This window comes from Lissotriton helveticus, chromosome 7 (genome assembly GCF_964261635.1).
Source record: "Lissotriton helveticus chromosome 7, aLisHel1.1, whole genome shotgun sequence".
In the NCBI taxonomy this organism is placed as follows: domain Eukaryota; kingdom Metazoa; phylum Chordata; class Amphibia; order Caudata; family Salamandridae; genus Lissotriton; species Lissotriton helveticus.
Window position 1 is genome coordinate 1,561,318,828 of NC_136068.1, and position 25,312 is coordinate 1,561,344,139.

The 25,312-nt window shown below is 45.5% G+C and overlaps 1 protein-coding gene across 1 annotated transcript in view; it reads right to left on the reverse strand.

Moving 5' to 3' along the window:
• The window catches only part of LOC144770500 (transmembrane channel-like protein 7), a 345,542-nt gene that overhangs the window by 91,719 nt on the left and 228,511 nt on the right, over positions 1-25,312 (reverse strand). Inside the window, exons 10-12 of the mRNA XM_078655055.1 lie at positions 23,384-23,510; positions 8,194-8,291; positions 3,229-3,412 (exon numbers count right to left, since the gene is read on the reverse strand). Of these exons, the coding sequence (XP_078511181.1) occupies positions 3,229-3,412; positions 8,194-8,291; positions 23,384-23,510 (409 nt within the window). The remainder of the gene's footprint in view (positions 1-3,228; positions 3,413-8,193; positions 8,292-23,383; positions 23,511-25,312) is intronic.

The following is a 25,312-nucleotide window of genomic DNA, read 5'->3' on the forward strand; positions in this document are numbered from 1 at the left end:
TAAGATCAAAACCCAGGTTGAGCTTTGTCAGAACCCTGACACCCAAGGGAGCCTCATGGTATCAGCCTATGAGGAACTATGTGTTCAGGTTTCCAACGAACTTTTAGCTAAACCCCTTCAGGGAGCTCAGGGACACAAGCGATGGTTTGATTCTGCATGTTCGAAGGCCCACAGAGATTTGCTGGTGGCTCTAAAAATTGTTCCGAGAGTGAAAGAGGAAATTGCGAGGCTAAGGAAAATTTATAAGATTGCCGTAAAGAGCCGCAAAGAATCCATTAAACGTGAAACATGGGATGACCTTCTTTCAGGTGCGGTGCTGAAGGACAGCAGGAGATTCTGGGAAATCATCAAGCAGCCCCTTTTCTCGGAGGATAGCAATTTACCAATAGATTGTGTGATTACTGAGGAAAAATGGTTGTCTTTCTTCAAAAATGTATATGGGGGTGACGTAGTTGATGAGGACATTAACAGGGGCTTATTGCCTAGTGGGACTGTACATCCTATTGTCTTTAATCCCCAAGAAGTAGAAAAGGCACTTGCGGAAACCACCAAACACAAGGCACCTGGCCCTGACGGAGTTCCGGCCGACTTTTTTATGTTTTCACCTAAAATGTGGTCGAGGGTGTTGTCCAACGTGTTTAATGCAGTTAATGGCAATTCAGCGCCTGCATCTTGGGCTATATCCACCATCGTCCCCATTTATAAAAATAAAGGTCAGCGGGACGACCCAGCATTCTACAGGCCTATATCCCTTCTGGACTCAACCGTAAAAATTCTGGGGAGAGTCCTTTTATCTAGGTTGAGGGAGAATGTTGAGGGGTGTGGTGGGCTGTGCGAACTGCAATACGGCTTTAGAGAGAGTAAAGGTACGATCGAGCAATGTATTAATTTGTATCTACTCATCTCTAAGTACACGTTGGCTAAGGAGGGTTCAGTGTATTTGGCATTTATGGACCTTTCCTCGGCCTTCGACCTCGTTAATAGGTCCAAACTATGGTCGACTCTGCTGGATTTGGGAATCGATGAAGCCCTGGTTATGTTTATGGCCACACTGCACCAGGAGCTTTTTGCAGCCGTTCGAGTGTCCAACAATGGAAGGCGTACCCCTTTATTTAAATCTCTGAAAGGGGTACGGCAAGGTTGCATTTTGGCCCCCACGCTTTTTACCATCTACATTAATGGCCTGGGGGCGCACCTGCGAGGCCTGGGCACGGACGTCCCACGTGCAGGGGATGCCCATATCCCGGCACTCCTGTACGCGGACGACGCCGTGTTGATCGCCCGCACGGGTGTTGGCCTGCAGGTTCTTCTTAATTCCTTTGGTTCCTTTATGGAAAACCTGGACCTTAAGGTCAACGCGTCCAAATCCCACACAATGGTTATGGGCCGAGAGTGCATGATGAGAAGACATAAATCATTCTTTTGTAGTGGGATCCCTGTTTCCGAGGTAACCACATTTCCTTATCTGGGAGTGCTGTTTGATCAAAAAGGCACCTGGGGTCCACAGATAAGCGCAAAGAGGCTGGCAGTTACTAGATCTGCTTCTGCACTCTTGGGTTTTGCTGGCAAGCTGGGTGCCAGGCCCATGGAAGCGATGTTGAAGATATATAAGAGTAAACCTGTTGCCATTGCCTCATATGGATCTCCTCTGTGGGGGTATGTAAACCTTGACCCCATTCAGAGAGCAGAAAACAGATTCATAAGATCTCTCCTTTCTGTGCCCCAGTCAACCCCAACCTATTCCATCCACAAGGAGGTGGGCTTGCCATATCTGTCGGATTTATTAAGCGTAGCACCCTTGATCTTGTGGTTGAAAATGTGGTTAAACGCCGAACTTCCACTGAATCACAAAATTTTGAGGGACGTCCAATCATTGGATAACTATAGTAAAATCCCATGGCTGGCCTACCTAAGTAAATCTTTTAAAGAATTGGGTCGCCCAGAACTTTTCCGCTGTCCAGAGAAAATTAGGGCTCTGGATATAGCTTATACAAAAAAGGCCTTCAAAGAAAGGAAGGAAGCATGCCGCAAGGTAGTTGAGCTGCAGAAACCAGCAGTTAGGGCTCACTATCTATTGGTTAGCGATCCTTATTTGGCACCTTATCTCCGCTTTGTAACAATCCCTTACCATAGGTTTTTATTAACGAAACTTAGGTTTAATCTTATTCATTTTCACCTAGGCTCTTTTAAGGGATGGCAGAAGCCAGAATTAGCCGCCCCCTGCAGTTGCGACCATTTCTCTGTGCAGGACACAATGCATTTTGTCATGTTTTGTAGTTTATACCATGAGCAGAGGAAAAAATATTTGCTCCCCATACTTAAAGAAGCAGGGTTCACACAGGTGCGCCCCGCGCTGCTCTATTTACAGCTTATGACAAACCCACGCACAGCGTTTAGTCTTGCAAATTTTTTAGTCGCCGCTGCAAGGGCGAAAGCTGTTGGCCAATCTCCGCCCTAAAAGATTATTTATCGTAATGAGAATTATGTGTATCGTCTTATATATAAATGTATCTTTTTAAATTGTGTAAATAGTATTTATAATGTACATCGAGTATGATGCTTTTTAGATGTTAGGAAATTTAATTATGCTTTTTATGTCATGTTTTATTGCTTTTGCTTCTTTGTATGACTTTGAATAAGTCGAATAAAGATATTCTGACTGACTGACACTCTTCGTCAATCTACTCTAGAACACTCCACGCCACTCTCCTCTACACCACTAACTTTTAGTCATGCTGAACAGCAGCCACACTGGTGTTCAACATGGTTAAAAAACAGTAGCAATACCAAAAGCTCTGCACAGGTGAGACATATCGGCTTTGCCAATGCTTGTTTGTTCACTGATTTCTGTTTAGGAATCCCAGGTACAACAAAACATGTTATAGAAAGGCTGCAGTTGGGAATTAAATTTTTTGAAAGAAAATTGACTAAGTCAACTGCCCTCACCCGTGAACCAGGGCACAGCCCTTTGTTTCTATGCTCAGTTTTCCAATACTTATACATATTCCCCAAGTGCTTCTAAATTGTTGGTGACTCCTTTGTGGAAGCCAATCTCTGTGTGCCATCTATATGATCTTGAGTGTAATAATGATGTTTGTATGTGAATATGGATGCAAAGATTCTTCCGGTGTCCTTGCACAAAATGCCTACTTACTTGTGCTGAGTGCCCATTCGCTTGTGCACAGTACATTTTCATAAACATTCCAGATGTGATTTATGAAGCCTTACCTTCTTTGTGTAGAAAATGATAAAGTATTTAACAGTGTTGAGTAGTGGAAGCATGGGGCAGAAGAAGGTTCCAATCCAGCAAACAGTCTGTCCGTAGATGATGTCAAGTACATTCTGCGGTACCAGGAACTCCTGTTGGCCCCAAAGCTGGATAGGCTTACAGGAGCAGTGCTGCACCAGCATCCTGTAGAAATAAAAGAAGTCAGATTTACAGGAGCAGTCAAGGACAAGTATTGTGTGAAGACACTACTGCTCAGAGTTACAGGAATAGTGCTGAAGAAACATCTTGAGATACAGGAGCAATGCCTGAGCACCATTTGGTGGGAAAGGATTGATGGCAGCAAACCAACACGCTCCACGGAGGTCCATACATACCCAATAATTATGTAGAGTAAATCAAGAGCACAGGGCTCTGAAGTGGTACCAATAACTGAATTAAAACAAAGTTGTGTTGACTGGCCAATATTATCACACTTCTGTGCACAAGGATAATACAGAATAAACAAATTCTGGAAAAGTTGCATTACAATGATGGAATTATAAAAGGGCTCAACTATGGTTGTATGTGACAATATCATGATGGTAGGTTTATATACATAACTACAGGGTTTTTTATTCTTAAGTCCAGATTTATGCAACTGCTTTTATGTACCTTAGAGAATAATATATGCAGGAGAGACAGCAAACATGTGCTTTAAACTCTCTACCTTGTTGTATGTCAATCACAATTTTTTTAACATATAGAAATAATTACAGTCGGAGACCCATTTAAATACATAAACATGTGCCCATTTTCAAACAATCCAGGTATGTTTATCTATGGCTCTCAGTACTTTTATTAAATGGCATTTGTCTTAGCCAAATATAAGTGACTCTCGTGATGTGTATACGTCTAGTACTTAGCTGTTCTTCCTCACCAGGGTGAGTTCTCCTGGATGAGGAGCACTGTCACAGTTATAGATCTGCCCATTTGATTGTTCTGAGTTCTAATGGATTAGCTTTGCATGCCTAGGAAATACCCACCAATTTCAAGAATCTAAAATCATACTAAAGGTCAAAGACACAGAAACAGAGTAGAAGAAGTGGACTATGAAACTGAAATACAATAGTTACTACAGTTACTACAATTGCAGCAACTGATCACACCACTATTACTAGAACATGGACTTATTCCTATGCTCAGTCCCCTTTCTACAAAGTATTCAGAAAAATTAAAAATAATCTTAATCGCATGGGGAGATGGCAGCATACATACAGAAAATTTAGGCTTCTGAATACGGCATGATCAAACTTTGCTCTGAGAGAAAAAAGCGGTGGTATTCATGCACTCTCTGCATCACGTTAAAATATTTTGAAAAAGTAGGGAATCAAATCTACAGGTTAACATGACCATCTAGAAATGGTAAAGGGCTTTGGGCAGAAAATGAAGGATGCTTTTGAATATCTACCTTGGTTATATAAAAGCAATGCAAAGTCTTCATTATGAACATAAGTGCTATTACAAATGATGCCTTCTAATTACTACGCCCCTGGGCTGACAATTGCATAGTACAGGTCAGAGTTGAGGTTGAGGTTTACAGTACAGTACCAGAATATTGAGTCCTTAATATTATTTTACCATAATATCAAGACAAAAATGCTGATGATCAAAATATCAAAAAGCAAAGTATATATACTCCACATATGCACCTTGTCAGCGGTGCTTGAAGCGGTAAACCACAATATTATCCTTCAAACGATAGCACTGTCCATCTCGTATTTAAACAGTCACTCAACATGAATAACGAGGAAATTCCCTCTCTAGCCCAGGGCCCATACCACGGGTGGTACTTCAGTATTCCATTCTTTGCCACACTGCCTTCACTTTGTATCTTGATCCATGCAAGATCCTCTCCTGACACTCAATAGGTCACCAATAATCTGATGACGTACAACTATACTTTTTTCTGAGTTTTATATAGCGCCAACATGACCCGAAGGTATTGGGTATCAGATCGCTTTACATGAGCACCAGTTACGTCACACAAGGAGACAATACATTTTAGGTCGAGCCTATAGCGGCAGCGCTCATGCGCTGCACGCTCTGCGAGGCATGCAGTAATGGAGTATGCAGTGGAAGCTCTGCCTACTCTCTGCCCATGTTTTTAATTTGCTCATGTCATTGTTTTTTGTAAATACTGCCCTCTGATTGATTATGCGGCTAATTAGTCCCTCCTTATTATGGCCATGTTGTCATTTGTATACTTCCATGGCTACTGGCCCCTTTACTTTGATTGTTGCACGGTATGTGTTATTTAGATTGTGAGCACTATTTTCTTTAATAAGCTTCTCTTAGTCATGCCTTCTCCCCCATCCAGCAGTCCTTGCCTTCTCTCCCTCCCACCCCCACTCCCATTGTTTGTGTCTTCTCGCCCCCTGTCCCCTGCCCTCCCGCAATCCTGTTTGCAATGCAATAGGTCTTGTGTAAATGCGAGTCCTATTGCATTGAAAATGCTGGTCTTGCTTTTGTTGTTTTCTGCCGCTTTCTCCTATACGAATTGGAGAGGACGAAGAAAGGCTTGTATGCTATTGATGTCTAATCAGGTTCCTAACGCTGAGGAAGCAGTGAGGAAGTGAGGCAGTACCGTCTACAATGACAGCCATGAAAGAACAACCCAGCCTGGGTCCAGGAGCCAGCACCAGCAGGAGCAGGTAAATCACTCTCAAAGAAAGTCATTCTGTACAGGTTTGGGGAAGCCATGCTTGTTTACCCTGCAGCCTGCCCCTACCCTAGCCCTGCTGAATGAACACCAAGCGAACATGTATGCAGCCCACAAACTCCTGTTCGCCCTTTTGTGTGTCAAGATAAAAGGTCACGGTCCCGTTTTTTAAAGCACAAAGCTTTTGCATTTGACTCGTGAGAGACATCTAGTAACAACTAGTGGAACTGCAGCTTGATGTAAGAATAATTTCAATGCTTTTGCATTTGACTCGTGAGGGACATCTAGTAACGACTAGTTGAACTGCAGTTCTTTGTAGAATCATTTTGATATTGGATACTATACTATTCACTGCCCACGGCTAATCTCGTCCCATAATGCTTTGCAGGGCCTTTGGTTGGGATTGTGTTTTTTGCCAATAACTGTGCTTGGGGTAGTCCTAAGAGGATGGGACCACCACCGAATGGTTCAACAAGATATGCTTTTTGTTTCCAAAGCATCTGCTTGGTTCTCTCCCTAGGTTAGGAAGGATCCCAAAATCATCACCTCTCTCCCTGCTTGCTAATTTTTCAGTTTCACTTTTGTGAAAGTACTATATGCTCTTTAGCATACAAAGATAGAGATACATATTTTATCATAACTGGCACTGTGCAAGATGCCATTTGCAATTATTGCATAGTGCAGACAAGTACACAGTGCCATCAGCTATGCACTACGCAGTTTGTGTATTACGTGTAGTTCAAAGTATACTACGTGCAGCTACGTGTAGTGCCACTGCGGAAACTACGCCCAGGGTTAATAAAAATCTCTTTGGGCTGTGATGTAATGTTGCATCAGGACTTTTAAAACTTGCAGTAACATGGTATGATAAAGCGGAAATAGTTGTTAGACCTGTTGAAGGAGGATTTGATCTGCCACAGGTGAACTTTTAACTATGGTTATACAACCTGCAGATTGAACTATTGCCACTGGAATATAGCTAAAATACACACTACTATGCCCCACTCTACTGTATGCTAGTGCTCTCTACCACGCTCCCCTATACACAATTGCACTCTTTGCCATTGCACTCTGTACAACCCCAGGATAGACCACCCTCTGTACTTCGCACCACTCAACTCTATGCCACTCTGCTTTTGAAAACTGCACTCTATGCCAATCTACTATAATCGTTACCATTTCACTCTAAATCACTTCACTCTACTCTACGCCACTCCACTCTATACTGCACCACTCTAAGCCACTGTTTTACAATCTGTGCCACTCCACTGTACTCCATTGCATTATGTGCAGCACCAGTCTATACCACTATACACAACTTTACACCACTGCACTCTACATCACATAATTACTACACACATAATTCCATTGCACACTATGCCACATATTTACACTCCACAAATCCACGCCACACAATTACACAACTAACAATTCAAATTCAACCCACATATTTCTACTCAAACCACATACCTCCACTTCATAACACAAGAATAAAAGACACTGCCATTTACAACGCCAATAGCTCTAACTCAAAAAAATCCAAGACCTGCTGTATTTCTAATGCTTGTTTTGTTAGGCACAGGATGATTACGTGATTTGCACAGAATCACAGGATTGTGAGCATCATTGCCCAGACTCGAACCCAGTTCCCCAGATTGGAGTTCAACTGCACTAACCGTTAGGCCACTTGAGCAATTCTTCTCCTTTGGATGTCACTCACCTATTGGAAACTTTTGAAAACATCCAGGCCTGGCGGACTTACCATCATCATTAACCCCTTGGGCACGGCCGCGATTCTGCGCCTGTGCGGCACTTCTAAAGAGTGGGCGGGTTCATTACGGCCCCCAGCCGTCATCAGCACACGCCCATCGTGTTGCATGACGGACGGGGCCGTCATCAGCATGGAAGGGGTTAAGTAAATCCTCTTAAAAAAAGAGATGATAGTCACTACCCCTCTAAACAACAGTCCTTCTTAATCTCTGACTTTTTGACGATTTTCTTTTTAAAAGTGTTTGCCACCTGTCTGTGTGTAACTTTGTCTTACTATACACTCTGCTGGCCATGAAATCAGCATTCATTGGCTAGACGCACAATATATAGAGATCCAAAGATCATTCGTCAATATACATAGATCCACTGCCAGGAGGGCATTACAGGTACACCCATTGTCAAGTGCTCTACATGTAGAGACTAATGCTAGTACACATACATGTATGCCAGAGTATCTGGTGTACGAGTCCAAGAATGAGGCAAACCTTTCACTTACTTGCGAGGGAATTCCACGATGATCATGACAGCCATCACTGTAAGGAAGTCGAACACCAGCAGTTTATACATCTCTTGACCCAAACGAGTCTCCCAGCACTAAGGAGAGAAGGAATTAAAAGTATCAGATGTTGAAGTTTTGTGCATTAATAATATTTGTGCGTTATTAAGAATGAGCCACGACGCCATCTTTTTAAAAATGAATATCTCACCCTGCACATTTACTGTATATTATTCCTGCTGCATGTAGTCACGCAAGTCATATTTGCTTATTTCTAAATGATATTGTTCTTAAAGAAGACTATCTGGCATGGATTCAGTAATGCTTCAACCTCCAAGGGTTCTTCCGCCTTCTTGCTGTACTGCATTCATTCACAGGAGTTCACTGTTGTTTGTAGCTAGTTTATTCTGCCATCTCTGAATCTCTCCTACGCCGACGACACCCAGCTGATCCTCTCCCTCACCAACGACCCCGCCACCGCCAGAGCCAACCTACACGAAGGGATGACAGACGTTGCCAAGTGGATGATGAACAGTCGCCTGAAACTGAACTCGGACAAGACGGAAGTCCTCATCCTGGGATCTTCACCCTCCGCCTGGGACGACTCCTGGTGGCCCCCCGCCCTGGGCAGCGCACCCAAACCCACAGACCACGCACGCAACCTGGGCTTCATCCTGGACTCCTCCCTCTCCATGACCAGACAAGTCAACGCCGTCTCCTCGTCGTGCTTCAACATCCTGCGCATGCTACGTAAGATCTTCCGATGGATCCCCACCGAGACCAGGAAGACGGTCACCCAGGCCCTCGTCACCAGCCGTCTGGACTACGGCAACTCCCTCTACGCCGGAACCACCGCCAAACTCCAGAAGAGACTCCAGCGGATCCAGAACACCTCAGCACGACTCATCCTGGACATCCCCCGCCGCAGCCACATCTCCGGACACCTGAGAGACCTGCACTGGCTCCCGGTCAACAAGAGAATCACCTTCCGGCTCCTCACCCACGCACACAAAGCCCTACACAACCAAGGCCCAGGATACCTCAACAGCCGCCTCAACTTCTACGCACCCAAACGCCAGCTTCGATCGACCAACCACGCCCTCGCCGCCGTCCCCCGCATTCGAAGAGCCACCACAGGAGGAAGGTCCTTCTCCTACCTGGCCGCCAAGACTTGGACCTCCCTTCCGACCCACCTCCGCCTGACCCAAGACCACCTCGGCTTCAGGAAGCAGCTCAAGACCTGGCTGTTCGAGCAGTAGCGGACCCCCTCCCCCCCAGCGCCTTGAGACCCTCCGGGTGAGTAGTGCGCTATATAAATGCTTTGATTGATTGATTGATTGAATATATTTAGATAGAGGGGGCTGAATCAATATTCATGTAGTGGGATTGTGCTTGGGTGGTAAGGCAATATGACGCGTATTACTTCTATGCTCTGATTTACTGAAATTCTACTCTTTTCCCCAGATGACTTTCCAATTTCTATCTGATTTTACTGTTCATTTGGTACTTGGAATATTTTTATTTTTACTATTATTATGTATTACTCTATTACTGAGAACCTTTATGATAATGACTGTAAGCGACTGCACTGCATAATTCCTGTACTGTACCGTTTGAATGTTTGTAATAAATCATTCTATATTTCTAATTCAGTCCTAAAACTCTCTTACTGAGTCTATTGTTATTTAAATGACTGCTTTTTTGATATGCCGTTTTGCACCTTATCTTGGGATATACTGCCTTATGAACTTGAGGTTTGACACCATCCCTGATCCACCAACCTGTGGATGTGTTGTTGAGGTATCTTCTGAGGTGTAAGATTATAGGGGTCTCTCGCACCCACACCGATTTACGCCCAGCAGGTCCACACAGCAATCAAAATTCAACATATGCCAGATGTAAGATCAGCCGTCATTGAAACGATCAACCCCCGAGCACGTACCTCCACCGCAATGTGTCCCCAAATTTACCACAAGTCATGTCTGTGTTAGCCAGCTTACACCCGAGTCAGGGTTTTTGTTTTGGCTTGGGCTATGTAACTAATAAAGCACATGTACACAGTTTTAAGCCCTGTATCCCATTCACATTGGCTGAAACACTCAGCCTGGGGCTCAGCAGGGGTTAGCCATACTTATCAAGGCTCACCTCCTTTATCTTTCGCAGTGAGAACATTAAGTTGCCCTTGTTCATATTTCACTTCTGCCACACACAGCAAGGGGCCATTGTTGTGCTCAATTCTGCAATTAGCGGGGGCCTGCCACAAGGGTGCTCAGTATGCACCACTGCTCTGTTCCCCAATGCACGGTGCTAGCATGGAAGCTCATGGCTGCACCAGCAGCACAGCCCTGCAAATACCCGACGTGTGGTCTGGACTGACCCTGTGGGTGGTGCATCCCCTGCTGACTGTGATCAAGCAAACCACTGACCAATAAATTACAAGTGGGGCCTATCCTAGTATCCTGCCAATCCAAAGATGGATGTGCAGAGATAGAAGCACCAGCCCTCCCATGCACACTAGTCATTCTGGGCATCCTGGCATACAACATCCATTTGCTGTATTTCTCTCTTCTTGCAAGGCCTTTGTTCTTTGACTGCAAGCTTCACCCATCACTCCGTGCTCTGACTTACATCCCTCTTGCTCACAGGGGCCATGGAAACACTGAATTGTGGAGTGATGCATTATACCAGAGAAGAGTGACTGGTGTTGACCCACCATTTCTTCACAGGACTACACTCAGCACAGCTCCTGCATAGATTGAAGCAAGGCAGAGCTCCTGCCTAAGCCCCAGTGTTGGACCTGGCCCTTTTGGCAGGTTCCACCCCAAAACTTTTTGCTTTTGCCTAGCCTGTTTCTCTAACCTGGTGTTGGTGATTTTAGGTCTCTGCGCACTTTTTTACTGTGGTACAGTGTAAAGTGCGTGAGCTCTCTGTGTGTGTGGTGAGTGACCTGCCCTCCCATAGGAATGCCTGGGGAATATGTGTGACCATGGTAGTTCCTGATGTGTGGGGAGCGCAGGGTCGAGTTTGGTATGTGCGGACTCGTGAGATTGAATGCTGCGTAATGATGTATGCGGCATGAATGTGTCTAGTGTGGAAGTGCCACTTCTAGACATGGGTGTGCGTGTGTAGTGAGTGTGCTGACACGTTATTGGCTGGAGCCTGGCTCCAGGATGTCTGGATGGGTCTGCCCAGTGGTGAGTGTTGAGATTAGCATGCTGATGTGAGGGGAGGAGTGCACCTGGGTCCTGAATGGGGTTGGGTTTTCCCCACACAATGCTGGCTCCGCCCCCTGTGGTGCGACTGATGACCCTGTCCTGACTAGTGAATGGGAGGGGTGGCTGAGCACATCAAGGGTGCTCCCAAACCAGCTGCGCCTGGTTTTTCCCCCACCCTGCACCTTTAGACAAAGGATTTTGGGTATAAAAAGGGTGCTGTGACACTCTGAAAATGTTCTTGTTCCCAACTCGAATCTACCAGGGGCATGCTGCTGCTGGGGCCCAGAGGAAGGCTTGTCTCCCTGGGCCCTGCCCAGCCCCTGGACTGCTGAGGTCCTGGACCCCCGATGGTCTTTGTTGTTCTCTGCTTGCCCTAGCACTTTCCTTTGGCCCCTAGCGCTTGAGAGCGCTTTTCCTCCTGCCTAGCACTTGGGAGCGCTGATGATTTCTTTCTAGTGCTTAGGAGCGCTTTATTTTGTTCTAGCGCCTGGGAGCACTTTTCTGGTCTCTAAAGCGCCTGGAAACGCTGTACTGACCTTTAGCGCTTGGGAGCACTTTATGTGCATTGGCCGGTGCCCACCCGGCATTTGACCCATTGCTGAATTGCCAATTTGGTGACCCGCGCGAGTGCCCACCTCGCCTTGTTGTTGTTTTCGACCGGGAGCCCACCCCGGATGGTCACCGACGAAGAGAGTATTCCCTCGGGCCGCCGCGCTGCCCACGGCGACCCGGAAGCAGCTTGCTGGCCGGCCAATCGCGGCGCGGCCCCGGGAGAGGCGGCCGGAAGTCCCGCCCCCGCAGCTTGGAGCAGAGAGGAAGCGTGCTAGTTCCCCCGCGGGGCTCTCCCGAGGAAGAGAGCCCCGCCCTCCGCCACTAACAGCACCCGGCCCCTAGAAGCCTGTCCGGGTGAAGAGAGGAGCAGCGCGAAACCCGCAAGGAGCCCCCACCAGAGTAGCCCAGTAAGTGAAATGGGCTAGGAGAGGCTCCGTGTGGCAGGGTGTCGCTGTCTTGAGCCCCTGAGAGGCTCACGCGGGCATTTCAGCAGAGCGGTGAGAGGCTCCAACGTCGGGCCGCACTTGTTCTCGAGCCCCCAGAGGGGGGGGCTCCACCGAATCCCGGCCGGTTCCTTTTTGAGCCGCAGAGGCTCTTGTTGGCATTATTTCCTTTTGATTCCCTCGTGAGGGACTCCAACGATCCGGGGGGCACAGGTGTATTCCCGAACCCACGGGAGGCTCTTGGCGGCCGATTTGAGTTACGAGCCCCGAGAGGCTCAGGGTGCAGGTAGTTTAATTTAAGCCCAGAGAGGCTCAGAGGCATTTGTGAGATTTCGAGTCCCCAGGAGGGGAGCTCCAACGGTGGGGCCATTTTGTGTGAAGAGCCCCCGAGGGCTCAGGGGACAGTCAGTTGGTCAGAGCCTGCAAGGCTCCAGCGTTGGCCCATCATGGTCTACACAGCTGCCCAGCACTTTGTGGGCAGCTGCCACGTTTAGGCCCCCTGACACTGGGACACAGGGCGACCAAGCCCCAACAAGGCCAGAGGGTCTAGGGACTGCCACAGGTTGTGGCTCCTGTGAGTTTTGCGCAATTGCTTGTTCCTACACCTCTGAATGTTTTGATGCATCATGTGTTTTCCTTCCCTACACGTCTGAATGTTAAGGCATCATGTGTAATGTTCCTATGCTTATACCCCTACAGGTATTGTGATACTTAGGTGGTTGTTTTCTCCTAGTACAGGTGTTGCTAGTGAGGTCCTGGTTCCTTGCGCAATATTTTCCTAAGGTGGTTAGGGTTGCGTAGGTGGTACTTACCTGTTACCAGTAGTTACTGGTTGTGTGCTAAAGTGATTATTATTCTATGATCTATAACTTACTATTTCTAACATTATTTCTAGTTCTAATAGTGCTGATTCCTGACAGTGGTCCAGGTGGCCCTGTCTTGTACATAATCCCTTGTGAATATTGCCCGTGCCAGATGGCACAATGTACATGTGTGATTACTATCTGATGTGTTTTGACAATACAGAAGTTATTTTTATATAACCTTGTGTGGAGATCCTTTTGTGGTGTGCCTAGGATGTTGTTGCTGTTGTGTGTGTGTGCAAATGCTTTACACATTGCCTCCGGGATAAGCCTGTCTGCTCGTGCCAAGCTACCAAGGGGGTGAGCAGGGGTTATCTTGGCGTGTGACTCCCTTGCCCTCACTAGAATGGTGGTTTCTGCCTGGCTTTGGCGGCAGCCTTAGCCAACCAGAAATCCCAGTTCTAACACCCAGCAAAGCAGAAGGTATATGATGGGTTGTCTTGATATTCCATGATGATGGTGCTCAAGTCATGGTGAAATGGACATCATTGCTGGAAGCAATGGGAGAGATGGCGCTATAGGTCCGAGTTCAAGAGTACTTCAGCAAGGAGATCAGAGTAATGGAAAGTGGACTAATGTTTGAGAGTCTTGCATTTTGCTGGCTGGTTTTCTCACAAGCAACAAGGAGCAATGAACTCCTGTCATACATCAGGGGATTTGTAGAGATATAGGAGTCTATGAATGCCCTGCTCAGTCAGTAGACAATGAATGATAAACTGGTAAGTTAGCGAAGATCTCCTCACTAATAAGAGCCCTAGAATAATTTTCAATCTATTTCTAATTGTAAGGAAACATGTCTGGCACAGTTAAAGTATAAAGAATGAACCAACATCCCTCAGTTATGCACCAAGTGGAATCCTTTGCAACGGGACATATTTTATGATTGCAAAGTGTGTTCTGTCCCTGGTGTGATTAACTGATTCATAAAGAATTTATTGTAGACATGAATGGGATTTGAACATTCCATAAAAATAAAGAGTTGGTTATTTTTTGGTAGAAATAAAGCTGGTGCATACACCAGTTGTCACTCATAAACAATACAATCTATTGGTGTAGTATCTTCCGTATATGTGCTGTGTACATAAACCATATGTACATTTCTGGATGCGCACACACACAGATGTAAAACGCAACTGGATTTGCAAAAGTGGGTATACCTGGAGATGGCAGAAGTGGCGGAGAAAAGTAGTGCATATTGAATTTTCTCTCACAAAATACAAACATTGGTGGAGGATATGAGAAACCTACATAAAGAGTTGACAACAAAGTAGTTGGTTCCTTACACCCTTTCCAGTGCTTACAGAGCTTCCCCCTGACAAACCCCAACTCCTCCCACCTTACCAAATCCACGAGGACATTACATGTTCCAAGCCTCGTTCTGGGATGAACACCATATCTGTAGTTCGAGCGCAGTGCCCCGCAGCCTGGAGACACTGACGATCGACTACGCCACTCTCACTGCGATTCTCCAATCGCGGAGTTCGCTTTGATATTGCAATTCTCCATCCATTCCTTTGGAACCATGTGTAATTTCCTAGCGCTCTTTTCTCTCCTCTCCGATTAGTTTCCCTAGTCCATTGATAAGACCTTCCCATTCTCCCACAGGGTCAAAACGGCGTCGATATCTCCAAAGACAGACCATTGTCTGAAATAACACTATAGACATTTTCCACCGTATTCCCTAGAACTATACATATTGGATATAGCTTTCTGATAACACCAATGAACCTATATTACACACATTCTGTCACAATTTTTCTTTTGATATGGTTCTTTTATTTGGGGGTTTGCGCACTTGGCATGATTTTTCGCAATTCTGCCCATTGAAATTGCATTTTCCTGTTAAAAAATAAATTCAATTAGGATGAATTGATAATAACCACTTCTCACTGGTTTTCATTTCAAGGATTAAATCCTGACAGTTATTGTACTGTCTCATTGTATATTGTATATGAGTTCCATAAGAACGCATGTTTGAACTTTGTTCTTTTGAAACAACTTAAAATGAAATGTTTTTTCATAAAATTGCAACTTGCAGATACAGTATTGAAATAGGGGAGTCCTAAATTTGAGACGCAAAATTTCACGGCAGAATACACTAATAATTTTGATAATTAATGAGATATAGCATGTCCTGCTTTATATATCTTTTTGATACATACATTTTTTGTGAGAATTATTGCATGCCAGATAGATGTTTGTGCAACATGATGTAAAAAATGGGCTATTGCCACTATACCTTAACAACTTTGGTAACGCTCTATAAATGATGATTTTTTCATAATAGCTGTATTTATATAGTATAAGTGTCTATGCAACATGTTGATAAAAAGAAGTAGCTAACACCATTTTGGGCGTTATAACATGAATTGATAGTGTTAGGTTTTAGGTCAAAGAGGCGATTGGTATTCATCACTTAATAGCAACACCACTATGAATGGTTGCTTTGTTTTATGGACTGAATACATGCCAGACAGGTGGCTGTGTGCAATGCTGGTAATAAATAGGTGACTCTAATGCTACCGAGCACACACCAATTGTTGTTTTACCCTAACTTCTTCTGTCTCTTTCTTTTTTGCGTTTCAAGCAAAGTTATGAATACATAATATCTTGAAATGAGAGTTTACTCCAGTAATTAATGAGAATATACAAATATACACGAGAATATTATAAACAATACTAATTAATGGATAAAAAAGTTATGAATTGAGGTTATATGAGAAACCAGGACAAAATCTAATATTTTCTTATGGGTACATACTGAAGTTATTAAGCTATATGTTTGGGGATTGAACTATCTCCATTGCATTTGGGAATCTTTCTCGTTTTTATGAGAATACCAAACAGAATCTCAATCCTCAAGATAAAATGTTATATAGTTAAGTCCTGGGGCCATCTTTATGGAATTATCTTTGATTCTGATAATATTAATTCATCCATGAGTATATGGGCGAATTTTGCGGATCTGTGGTCCGGGAATTCGCGCGAAATCGCAAAAAAGTCAGCGAATTCGCGGATTTTCCCGCAAACTCGTGGATTTTTTTGCGATTTCCATCTACTCAACTGGAGTACTTTCTACTGGCTAATCAGTAAGTGCTACCTCGTTGGGTAAATGTATAGTGCTTTTCCTACACTGCAGCTGCGTAAAGGGCCAGAAGATGTGTCTCCACCGACCATGTGTGCCTGTAACTTTGCCACCGCGCCAAAAGTCGCCGAGGTCCCTTGAGTGAGCTGTCCATCATAGTTGGGAAAGGGCGGGAAGACGTTTGATACCGCTAGTGTGTGGTGCGGGGCTTCTATGCGTGTCAACATGCCTCTTGTGTATAAAAGGACAGAGAGCGAGCAGGGCAGCAGGTGAGGAGAAAGCAGCCTCCCGGTCACAGGAACTACACGGGGATTGCGCTCGAGAAACTCATGGATTCAAAGACCTCCCTTGAGTATTACAGCTAATTTTCGACGGCAGATATGGGGTTAAAGCACACTTGCCCAGCCTCGACAGTGCTCACTAATGTTTTGGGCTGATTAAAACGTTACTGAATTTGAGCTTCAACTCAGGCACCTGCTTTATTATATTTATCTGTAAGTGTTTCCTGTTGAGGTTTAATTTTTGTGACAGGAGCCTCGTGCCAGAATGAATCCTGCCCTGCATAGTTATCCACGAAGATGCCACCGTTTTGTGCAATACCTCTACTCAACTGGAGTACTTTCTACTGGCTAGTGGCTAATCAGTAAGTGCTACCTCGTTGGGTAAATGTATAGTGCTTTTCCTACACTGCAGCTGCGTAAAGGGCCAGAAGATTTGTCTCCACTGACCGTGTGTGCCTGTAACTTTGTCACCGCACCAAAAGGCGCTGAGGTCCCTTGAGTGAGCTGTCCATCATAGTTGGGAAAGGGCGGGAAGACGTTTGATACGCTAGTGTGTGGTGCGGGGCTTCTATGCGTGCCATCAACATGCCTCTTGTGTATAAATGGTCAGAGAGCGAGCAGGGCAGCAGGTGAGGAGAAAGGAGCCTCCTGGTCACAGGAACTACACGGGGATTGCGCTTGAAAAACTCATGGATTCAAAGACCTCCTTCGAGTATTACAGCCAATTTTCAACGGCAGATATGGGGTTAAAGCACACTTGCCCAGCCTCGACCGTGCTCACTAAGGTTTTGGGCTGATTAAACCGTTACTGAATTTGAGCTTCAACTCGGCCACCTGCTTTAGCTATATCTGTAAGTGCTTCCTGTTGAGGTTTAATTTTTGTGACAGGAGGCTCGTGCCAGAATGAATCCTGCCCTGCATAGTTATCCACGAAGATGCGACCGTTTTGTGCAATACCTCTACTCAACTGGAGTACTCTCTACTGGCTAATCCAGTAAGTGCTATCTCGTTGGGTAAATGATAGTGTTTTTCCTACACTGCAGCTGCGTAGGGCTAGAAGATTTGTCTCCACTGACCATGTGTGCCTGTAACTTTGCCACAGCGTCAAAAGGCGCCGAGGTCCCTTGAGTGAGCTGTCCATCATAGTTGGGAAAGGGCGGGTAGGCGTTTGATACTGCTAGTGTGTGGTGCAGGGCTTCTATGCGTGTCAACATGCCTCTTGTGTATATAGGGTCAGAGAGCAAGCAGGGCAACAGGTGTAGAGAAAGCAGCCTCCTGGTCACAGGAGCTACACGGGGATTGCGCTTGAGAAACTCAGGGATGCAAAGACCTCCCTCGGGTATTACAGCTAATTTTCGACGGCAGATATGAAGTTAAAGCACACTTGCCCAGCCTCGACCGTGCTCACTAATGTTTTGGGCTGATTAAAACGTTACTGAATTTGAGCTTCAACTCGGGCACCTGCTATATCTGTAAGTGCTTCCTGTTGAGGTTTAATTTTTGTGACAGGAGCCTCATGCCAGAATGAATCCTGCCCTGCATAGTTATCCACGAAGATGCCACCGTTTTGTGCAATACCTCTTGTTGTGACTTGATTGACAACGTGGCTCCGCTCCGCGCGCCACGGTAGAATGTTGGTATTTCAAACGTTCTAAGTTGAGTGCCGCCGCACGCTGACCTGTTAGTTCTTACCAGCTGGCTGAAGACAGCGGACGCGCTGATGTCTTGTTGTCGTACTAAATAAAGCTTGTGCTTGAATGAAGTCTCCGCCTCATGCTGTAGTTACAACATGTTCTTGGCGACGAGGTGGTCTTTGGTCAGCGGACAGCAGGACATACAGCGAGGAGTCCACGCGTGAAGAAAAAAGGCGAGTGACCACCCTCGTCACCAAGAACATGTTGTAACTACAGCATGAGGCGGAGACTTCATTCAAGTACAAGCTTTATTTAGTACGATAAAAAGACATCAGCGCGCCCGCCGTCTTCAGCCAGCTGGTAAGAACTGACAGGTCAGCGTGCGGCGGCGCTCAACTTAGAACGTTTGAAATACCAACATTCTATCGTGGCGCGCGGAGCGGAGCCACGTTGTCAATCAAGTCACAACACCTCTACTCAACTGGAGTACTTTCTACTGGCTAATCCAGTCAGTGCTACCTCGTTGGGTAAATGTAAAGTGCTTTTCCTACACTGCAGCTGCGTAAAGGGCCAGAAGATTTGTCTCCACTGACCATGTGTGCCTGTAACTTTGCCACCGCGCCAAAAGGCACCGAGGGCCCTTGAGTGAGCTGTCCATCATATTTGGGAAAGGGCGGGAAGACATTTGATACCGCTAGTGTTTGGTGCGGGGCTTCTATGCGTGTCAACATGCCTCTTGTGTATAAAGGGTCAGAGAGCGAGCAGGGCAGCAGGTGAGGAGAAAGCAGCCTCCTGTTCACAGGAACTACACGGGGATTGCGCTCGAGAAACTCAGGGATGCAAAGACCTCCCTCGGGTATTACAGCTAATTTTCGACAGCAGATATGAGGTTAAAGCACACTTGCCCAGCCCCGACCGTGCTCACTAATGTTTTGGGCTGATTAAAACGGTACTGAATTTGAGCTTCAACTCGGGCGCCTGCTTTATTTATATCTGTAAGTGCTTCCTGTTGAGGTTAAATTTTTGGCCCACAGGAAGCACTTACAGAGTTAAGGCAGGTGCCCGAGTTGAAGCTAACTTTGTAACCATTTTAGAATGGCGCCGGCAAGCTGCCAGAGTTGCTTACTTGCAAGTTGCAACTCTGGCAGCTTGCCGGCGCCATTCTAAAATGGTTACAAAGTTAGCTTTCTTCAACTTGAGCACCTGCCTTAACTGAAATCCGCCCAAAGCGGATTTGCGGATTTTTCAGCAATTTTGAGAGATTCGTGGATCGCGAAATTGTCGAAAATCCGCAAATTCCACGAGCGGAACGGATTTTCCGCCCATAGTTATTTCTCATTCACAAGACAAAATTCTATGGGCCATATGTATCAAGCACTAATGCGTTCGCAAACGCCGAAATTCTCAGAATTTCGGTGTTTGCAAACGTATTAGTGCTAAATGGTATGTATCATAGAAATCTGCGTGAAAAATAAGGAATCGCAAAATTTGCGATTCCTTATTTTGTGATTGCATTTAATGAATCGCAAATTTTGCGATTCCTTAAATGCAATGTAAGAAGCATAACAAAAATGCAAATTGGCCCTAAGGAATCGCAAATTACCACCTACTTCAAGTTGGTGGTAATTTGCGAATTCCTTGAAAAATGCACTTTTTTGCATTTTTCAAAGTGCAATGTGAAGCACATACATGCCCTTAGGGCATGTATGTGTACCACATGTGCACCCATGCTTATTTCAGGGGTGCAACAGGGTGTCCTTTGGACACCCCTGCACCCTTGAAATTATTCTCAATTTGCGATTCTCTAATTGCGAATCGCAAATTGAGAATAACTTCCCATTCATTCCTATGGGCCTCCTGGCCCATAGAAATGAATGGGAAAGTATTCCGTAATTGTGATTCGCAATTTGCTAATCGCAATTAAGAAATACTAAGAAATCGCTAAAAAATTGTGATTTTGTACATACATCCCTATTTGCGATTCTCAAATTGCGATTTGTAAAAAATCGCTATTTGAGAATCGCAAATCGGGTTGTTGATACATATGGCCCTATATATCCGAGGCCTTGGCTTGTCTTTGAGGTTTTTGTAGTGTATAGAAGAATGAACGTCAACAGAATTGATATTTTTTTCCAAATCCAGTGTTCTTTATTCAACAATGTGATAATATTGATTATTAAAAGAGTATTGTAGTTGTATGGGTTAAATAGAACATTTCAAAGTGTTCTGTCCTTAAATAAGTCATAAGGAATTTGAAGGGATTTCAGATGAGAGATGGGATCATGTCCATTTAGTCACTATGTGTAGTTTTGTCTTTATAGAGATATTTTTTGTCCTTTGTGTGTTTGATGTTAAATCAACAAGAGTAATAGGTGGTGGACTATTTGAGAACTAAGACATGTTTGATTTGATGGGAATTAAGTCTCTGTGCCTTATTACAAGGTTGTCGGTCCCTTGGACTGCCGTACCAGCGTTGGCGGCCCGAGCCATTGTATTACGAGTTGGGTGGGTCGCCTTTGGAAAGATTGCGGTTGAACAACTGAGATCGCCAACAGATCACGTTTCGCGGTCGGGGGTAGACAGTTGCCATAAGGCAGTACCGGGGACAATACTGTAATGCTTATTATGAGTTGCCTTTTCCACAAGCTGACTGGGGCAGTACGATTGCCTGCTTCAAGGTGTCAGTGACAAAGGATTTGGAGTGCATACTCACCCCTTTCTTGTTCTTCCTGGCAGATTTCAACATAGATCCCTTTATTTAGGCCCCCCTTCACAGCAGAATCTTCACTCCAAGGAATGCAACCCCATTTGCAACGATCTACAGGTGAGTCCTTTTCGTATCATATAGCCATTCCCAGGACTGCCCACATTGGGCCAAACCCCGGCATCAGACACATCTGAGGTCGAAATGCACACACAGGCATTGATATATTTGGAAAACGTACTCACCACCACTGCATGATCTCCGCAGCCACACTGCCAGCACCATGGTCAAATTGTAATATGGCTTTTCCTGGATCGCCATCGCCATGGACTACTGGTGGGGGTGGATGCAGTTTTGCAGCGGTCGGACCGCCAAACTCGCTATAAGGCCCTTTGTGATTTCCAATGACATCAGAAAGTTATGGTGTGTAAATGTTTGTTGCAGTTTTGAAAAAGAGGTGTTATCTCGAAACATATGCTGGGTGTGAACTAATAGAAGACAAGTTTCCAAATATGGAATAAAGAAAGCAAGATTATGAAAAGATGTTCAGTTCATTTCTTTGGACCATCAATTCCATTGAAAAATTAATGATTATCCTTCTTTTGAAATAATTTAAAATCCATTTATTTTATTTATTTATTTTATGTAGTTTGTAGAGCGCACAGCTACCCCCGAAGGGGTGTCCCGGCGCTAGAACCTGAGCCTCCAGAGGAGAGGAGGGGAGCAAAAAAGGGGAAACAGAGGAGAAAATCAGGGTCCAGAAAAAAGCCAAGTTTTGAGTCTGGCCCGGAAGATGGATTCAGAGGGACAGAATCTAAGGTCAATTGGCAGCGCGTTCCATAATTTTGCCGCAATGACACTGAACCCTCTGCCACCCATTCTGGATAGTCTGAAACGGGGGCAAATCAGAAGGCGAAGGTCATTGGATCTCAGAGATCTGACAGAATGGGAAATTGAAACGCGTTTTTTCAAATAGTTTGGTCCGCGGTCGTTGATGGCACGGTGGGTCAGGGTGAGGATCTTGAATTGAATACGGCTGGCCACAGGCAGCCAGTGCAGTTCCTTACGATATGCGGATACTGATTGACGGTAGGGAATATTGCCAATCAGTCTGGCCGCCGCATTCTGAACAATCTGCAGTCGGTCAATCAAGTATTGGGGGGCACCAGCATAGAGGCTATTAGCATAGTCCAGGTGGGACGTGATGAGGGCATGGACAACAGTGCGACGGGAGTCCATAGGGAGATATGGGAGTATTTTTCTGATCATGCGCAACTTCAGAAAACAGGCAGAGGTCACTTTATTAATCTGAGTCTTGCATGAGAGGGAATCATCAAACTGGAAACCCAGGTTGCGGGCTGAATGGACGGGAGAGGGAGCGGGCTCAAGTGCCGCGGGCCACCACCAAGAGGAAGGGATGGGATTTTTCTGGTTAAAAAACAGCACCTCTGTTTTGTCTGCATTGAGTCTCAGATGGTTTTCAGACATCCAACCACTGATGTTGTTAAGGCACAGGCGGAAGTTGGAGAGCGCGGAGTCAGAGCGGTCTCTGAATGAAAACACTAGCTGAGTATCATCAGCGTAGGAGACCACCCTGACTCCGCAGGACTCCACCACGCCGGCCAGTGGGGCAAGATAAATGTTAAAAAACAGAGGGCTGAGGGCAGAGCCCTGTGGCACACCGCAAGACAGGGGCTTTTCCTCCGATTTAAAAGGCCGCAACAGTACTCTCTGACTTCTGCCTGAGAGGAAGGACTTAATCCAGCTGAAGGCAGTGCCGCTAATACCAATCTGTTTTAGACGGTCAAGGAGGATGGAGTGAGAGACCGTATCGAATGCAGCGGACAGGTCGAGGAGGACCAGCATGGCCTCCTCGCCCCTGTCCACGCACTCCCGGATTGTCTCCGATACTTCCAGCAGCGCCGTCTCTGTGCTGTATCCCGCCCGAAATCCAGATTGTGAGTCGTGCAGTAGAGAGTTGCTTTCCAGGTACTGCGTGAGTTGCAACTGCACGGCTTTTTCCAAGACCTTTGCGGGTTTGGGGAGGAGGGAAATAGGGCGGTAATTGGAGAAAACAGAGGGATCCGCATCTGCCTTTTTTAGAATGGGAATCACCAAGGCTTCCATACTGCACCATTGGTGTTTGGTGCTTGAGGAGTGAGGTGTGGGGCACATTTTATCATTGATATTATGTGGATATGAGGTGGGAGGAGCTTGGAACTACCAATGAAGATTGTGAGTGGGCCTATGATGGCAGTGGCCAGCACCAGTGATGGATGTGAGTGACAATCTTGTAAGAGCAATCTTTGCTCCTAGCACTTTACTTTTTTTTAATTAGAAACTAAGCACTGCCAGCAGGATGTATACAAGCTTCAGAAACATATTCCACAATTCATATACTATTACAACTTACTGGGAACAGGTCATGGTTATAACCACAGGGCATGCAATGGACATCATCTTTTGACCCATCACAGGTGATCTGCTGCCAGAGCGAGAAGAGGAGGATGACCAGACTGGCCAGACGCAGGAAGACACACCTATTGGGAGAAAAGAGGAGAGGGTAATAAACTGGCGACGGTTTAACTTCCGGAAAGTTTATCTAAAAGCGACATAACATATTAGGCAGAGTATCTCACGCCCCAGTGCAATGTTTGTTATTTCTCTTCAGCTCTCCCTTATATAGAAGGAATCCATACTCTGTTCTGTCTACAAAAAGCTCGTTGAAACACAAGGGTAAGAAGAGCATGATAGCCCAGTAAAAGATTAAGGGCCCGATGTAGGTAAATCCCATTTACCGATTTTGAAATACCGAATCCTACCGAATCGGTATTCAAAAATCGGTAAATGGGATGTAGGTCCCAACATCTGGATTCGTTACCGAATCCTTAACAATTCTTTAATTACCGATTCGGTAAATACCGAATCGGTAATGCCCATTCATTCCTATGGGCTTTGAAGCCCATAGGAATGATTAGGCATTACCGATTCGGTATTTACCGAATCGGTAATTAAAGAATTCACAAGGGTGCAGGGGGTGTCACTTTGACACCCTCTAGCACCCCCAAAACGGGCATGTGTGCAATGTGGCACACAGACATGCCCTAAGGGCACGTCTGTCTGTCACATGGCACATGTGTACATGCACAGATGTGCATGTACACAGGAATCGGTTTTTTACCATGGATTTGTATTCCATGGTAAAATACCGATTCTGTAGGCCATGTGCTGATGGAACTTTGGCTACCTACATTGCATTTTCGGTAGTTCTACCGATTCGTCATCATTACCGAATCGGTAAATATTACCGATTGGGTAACTTTACCGATTCGGAAATGATAACGATTCGGTAAAATTACCGAAAATGTGCCCCTACATCTCGATAGCCCTTTACCGATCGGAAACGGCCGAAAATCGGTATTTTCGGCCGATTCCGATCGGTAAAGGGCTACCTACATCGGGCCCTGAGTGCTGGCTGAACCGAGAGGTATCAGCGTGCTTTACATGAGGACGAGCATTGTTTTAGAGCATAGTTACAAGTTACACAGTTTCAGAGCATAGTTACAAGTTGCTGTAGCGTAGTTACATAAGTAACATATACGTAAGAGAAAAAGCAGGTAAGGGGAGAGATTCAAGGGAGAGGGGATAGGAGCAGGGGAGGTAGAGAAAGAATGAAAGAGGGAAAGAGGCGGGTGAGGGTGAAAAATACAACCGAGAGATGAGGAGAAACAGTGTCCAACAGTGTCCAGAGTATCTCACGCCCCAGTGCAATGTTTGTTATTTCTCTTCAGCTCTCCCTTATATAGAAGGAATCCATACCCTGTACTGTCTACAAAGAGCTCGTTGAAACACAAGGGTAAGAAGAGCATGATAGCCCAGTAAAAGATTTAGTGCTGGCTGAACCCAGAGGTATCAGCGTGCTTTACATGAGGACGAGCATTGTTTTAGAGCATAGTTACAAGTTACACAGTTTCAGAGCATAGTTACAAGTTGCTGTAGCGTAGTTACATGTGTTATAAACATATACGTAAGAGAAAAAGCAGGTAAGGGGAGAGATTCAAGGGAGAGGGGATAGGAGCAGGGGAGGTAGAGAAAGAATGAAAGAGGGAAAGAAGCGGGTGAGGGTGAAAAATACAACCGAGAGATGAGGAGAAACAGTGTCCAACGTCCGGTGTGCTGTGATCCCAGTGGAAATGGTGTCATTCCCACACCTCCGCCGTGTGTAGCTCCCTTTACACTGTGGACTCTCTCAGAGGGGTCTCTGAGACTCCAGGGTATACATACTGGATCCCTTCCCAACAAGGGAGGGAGGGAGTGCTTTGGCAAGAGGCGCCATTCCCAC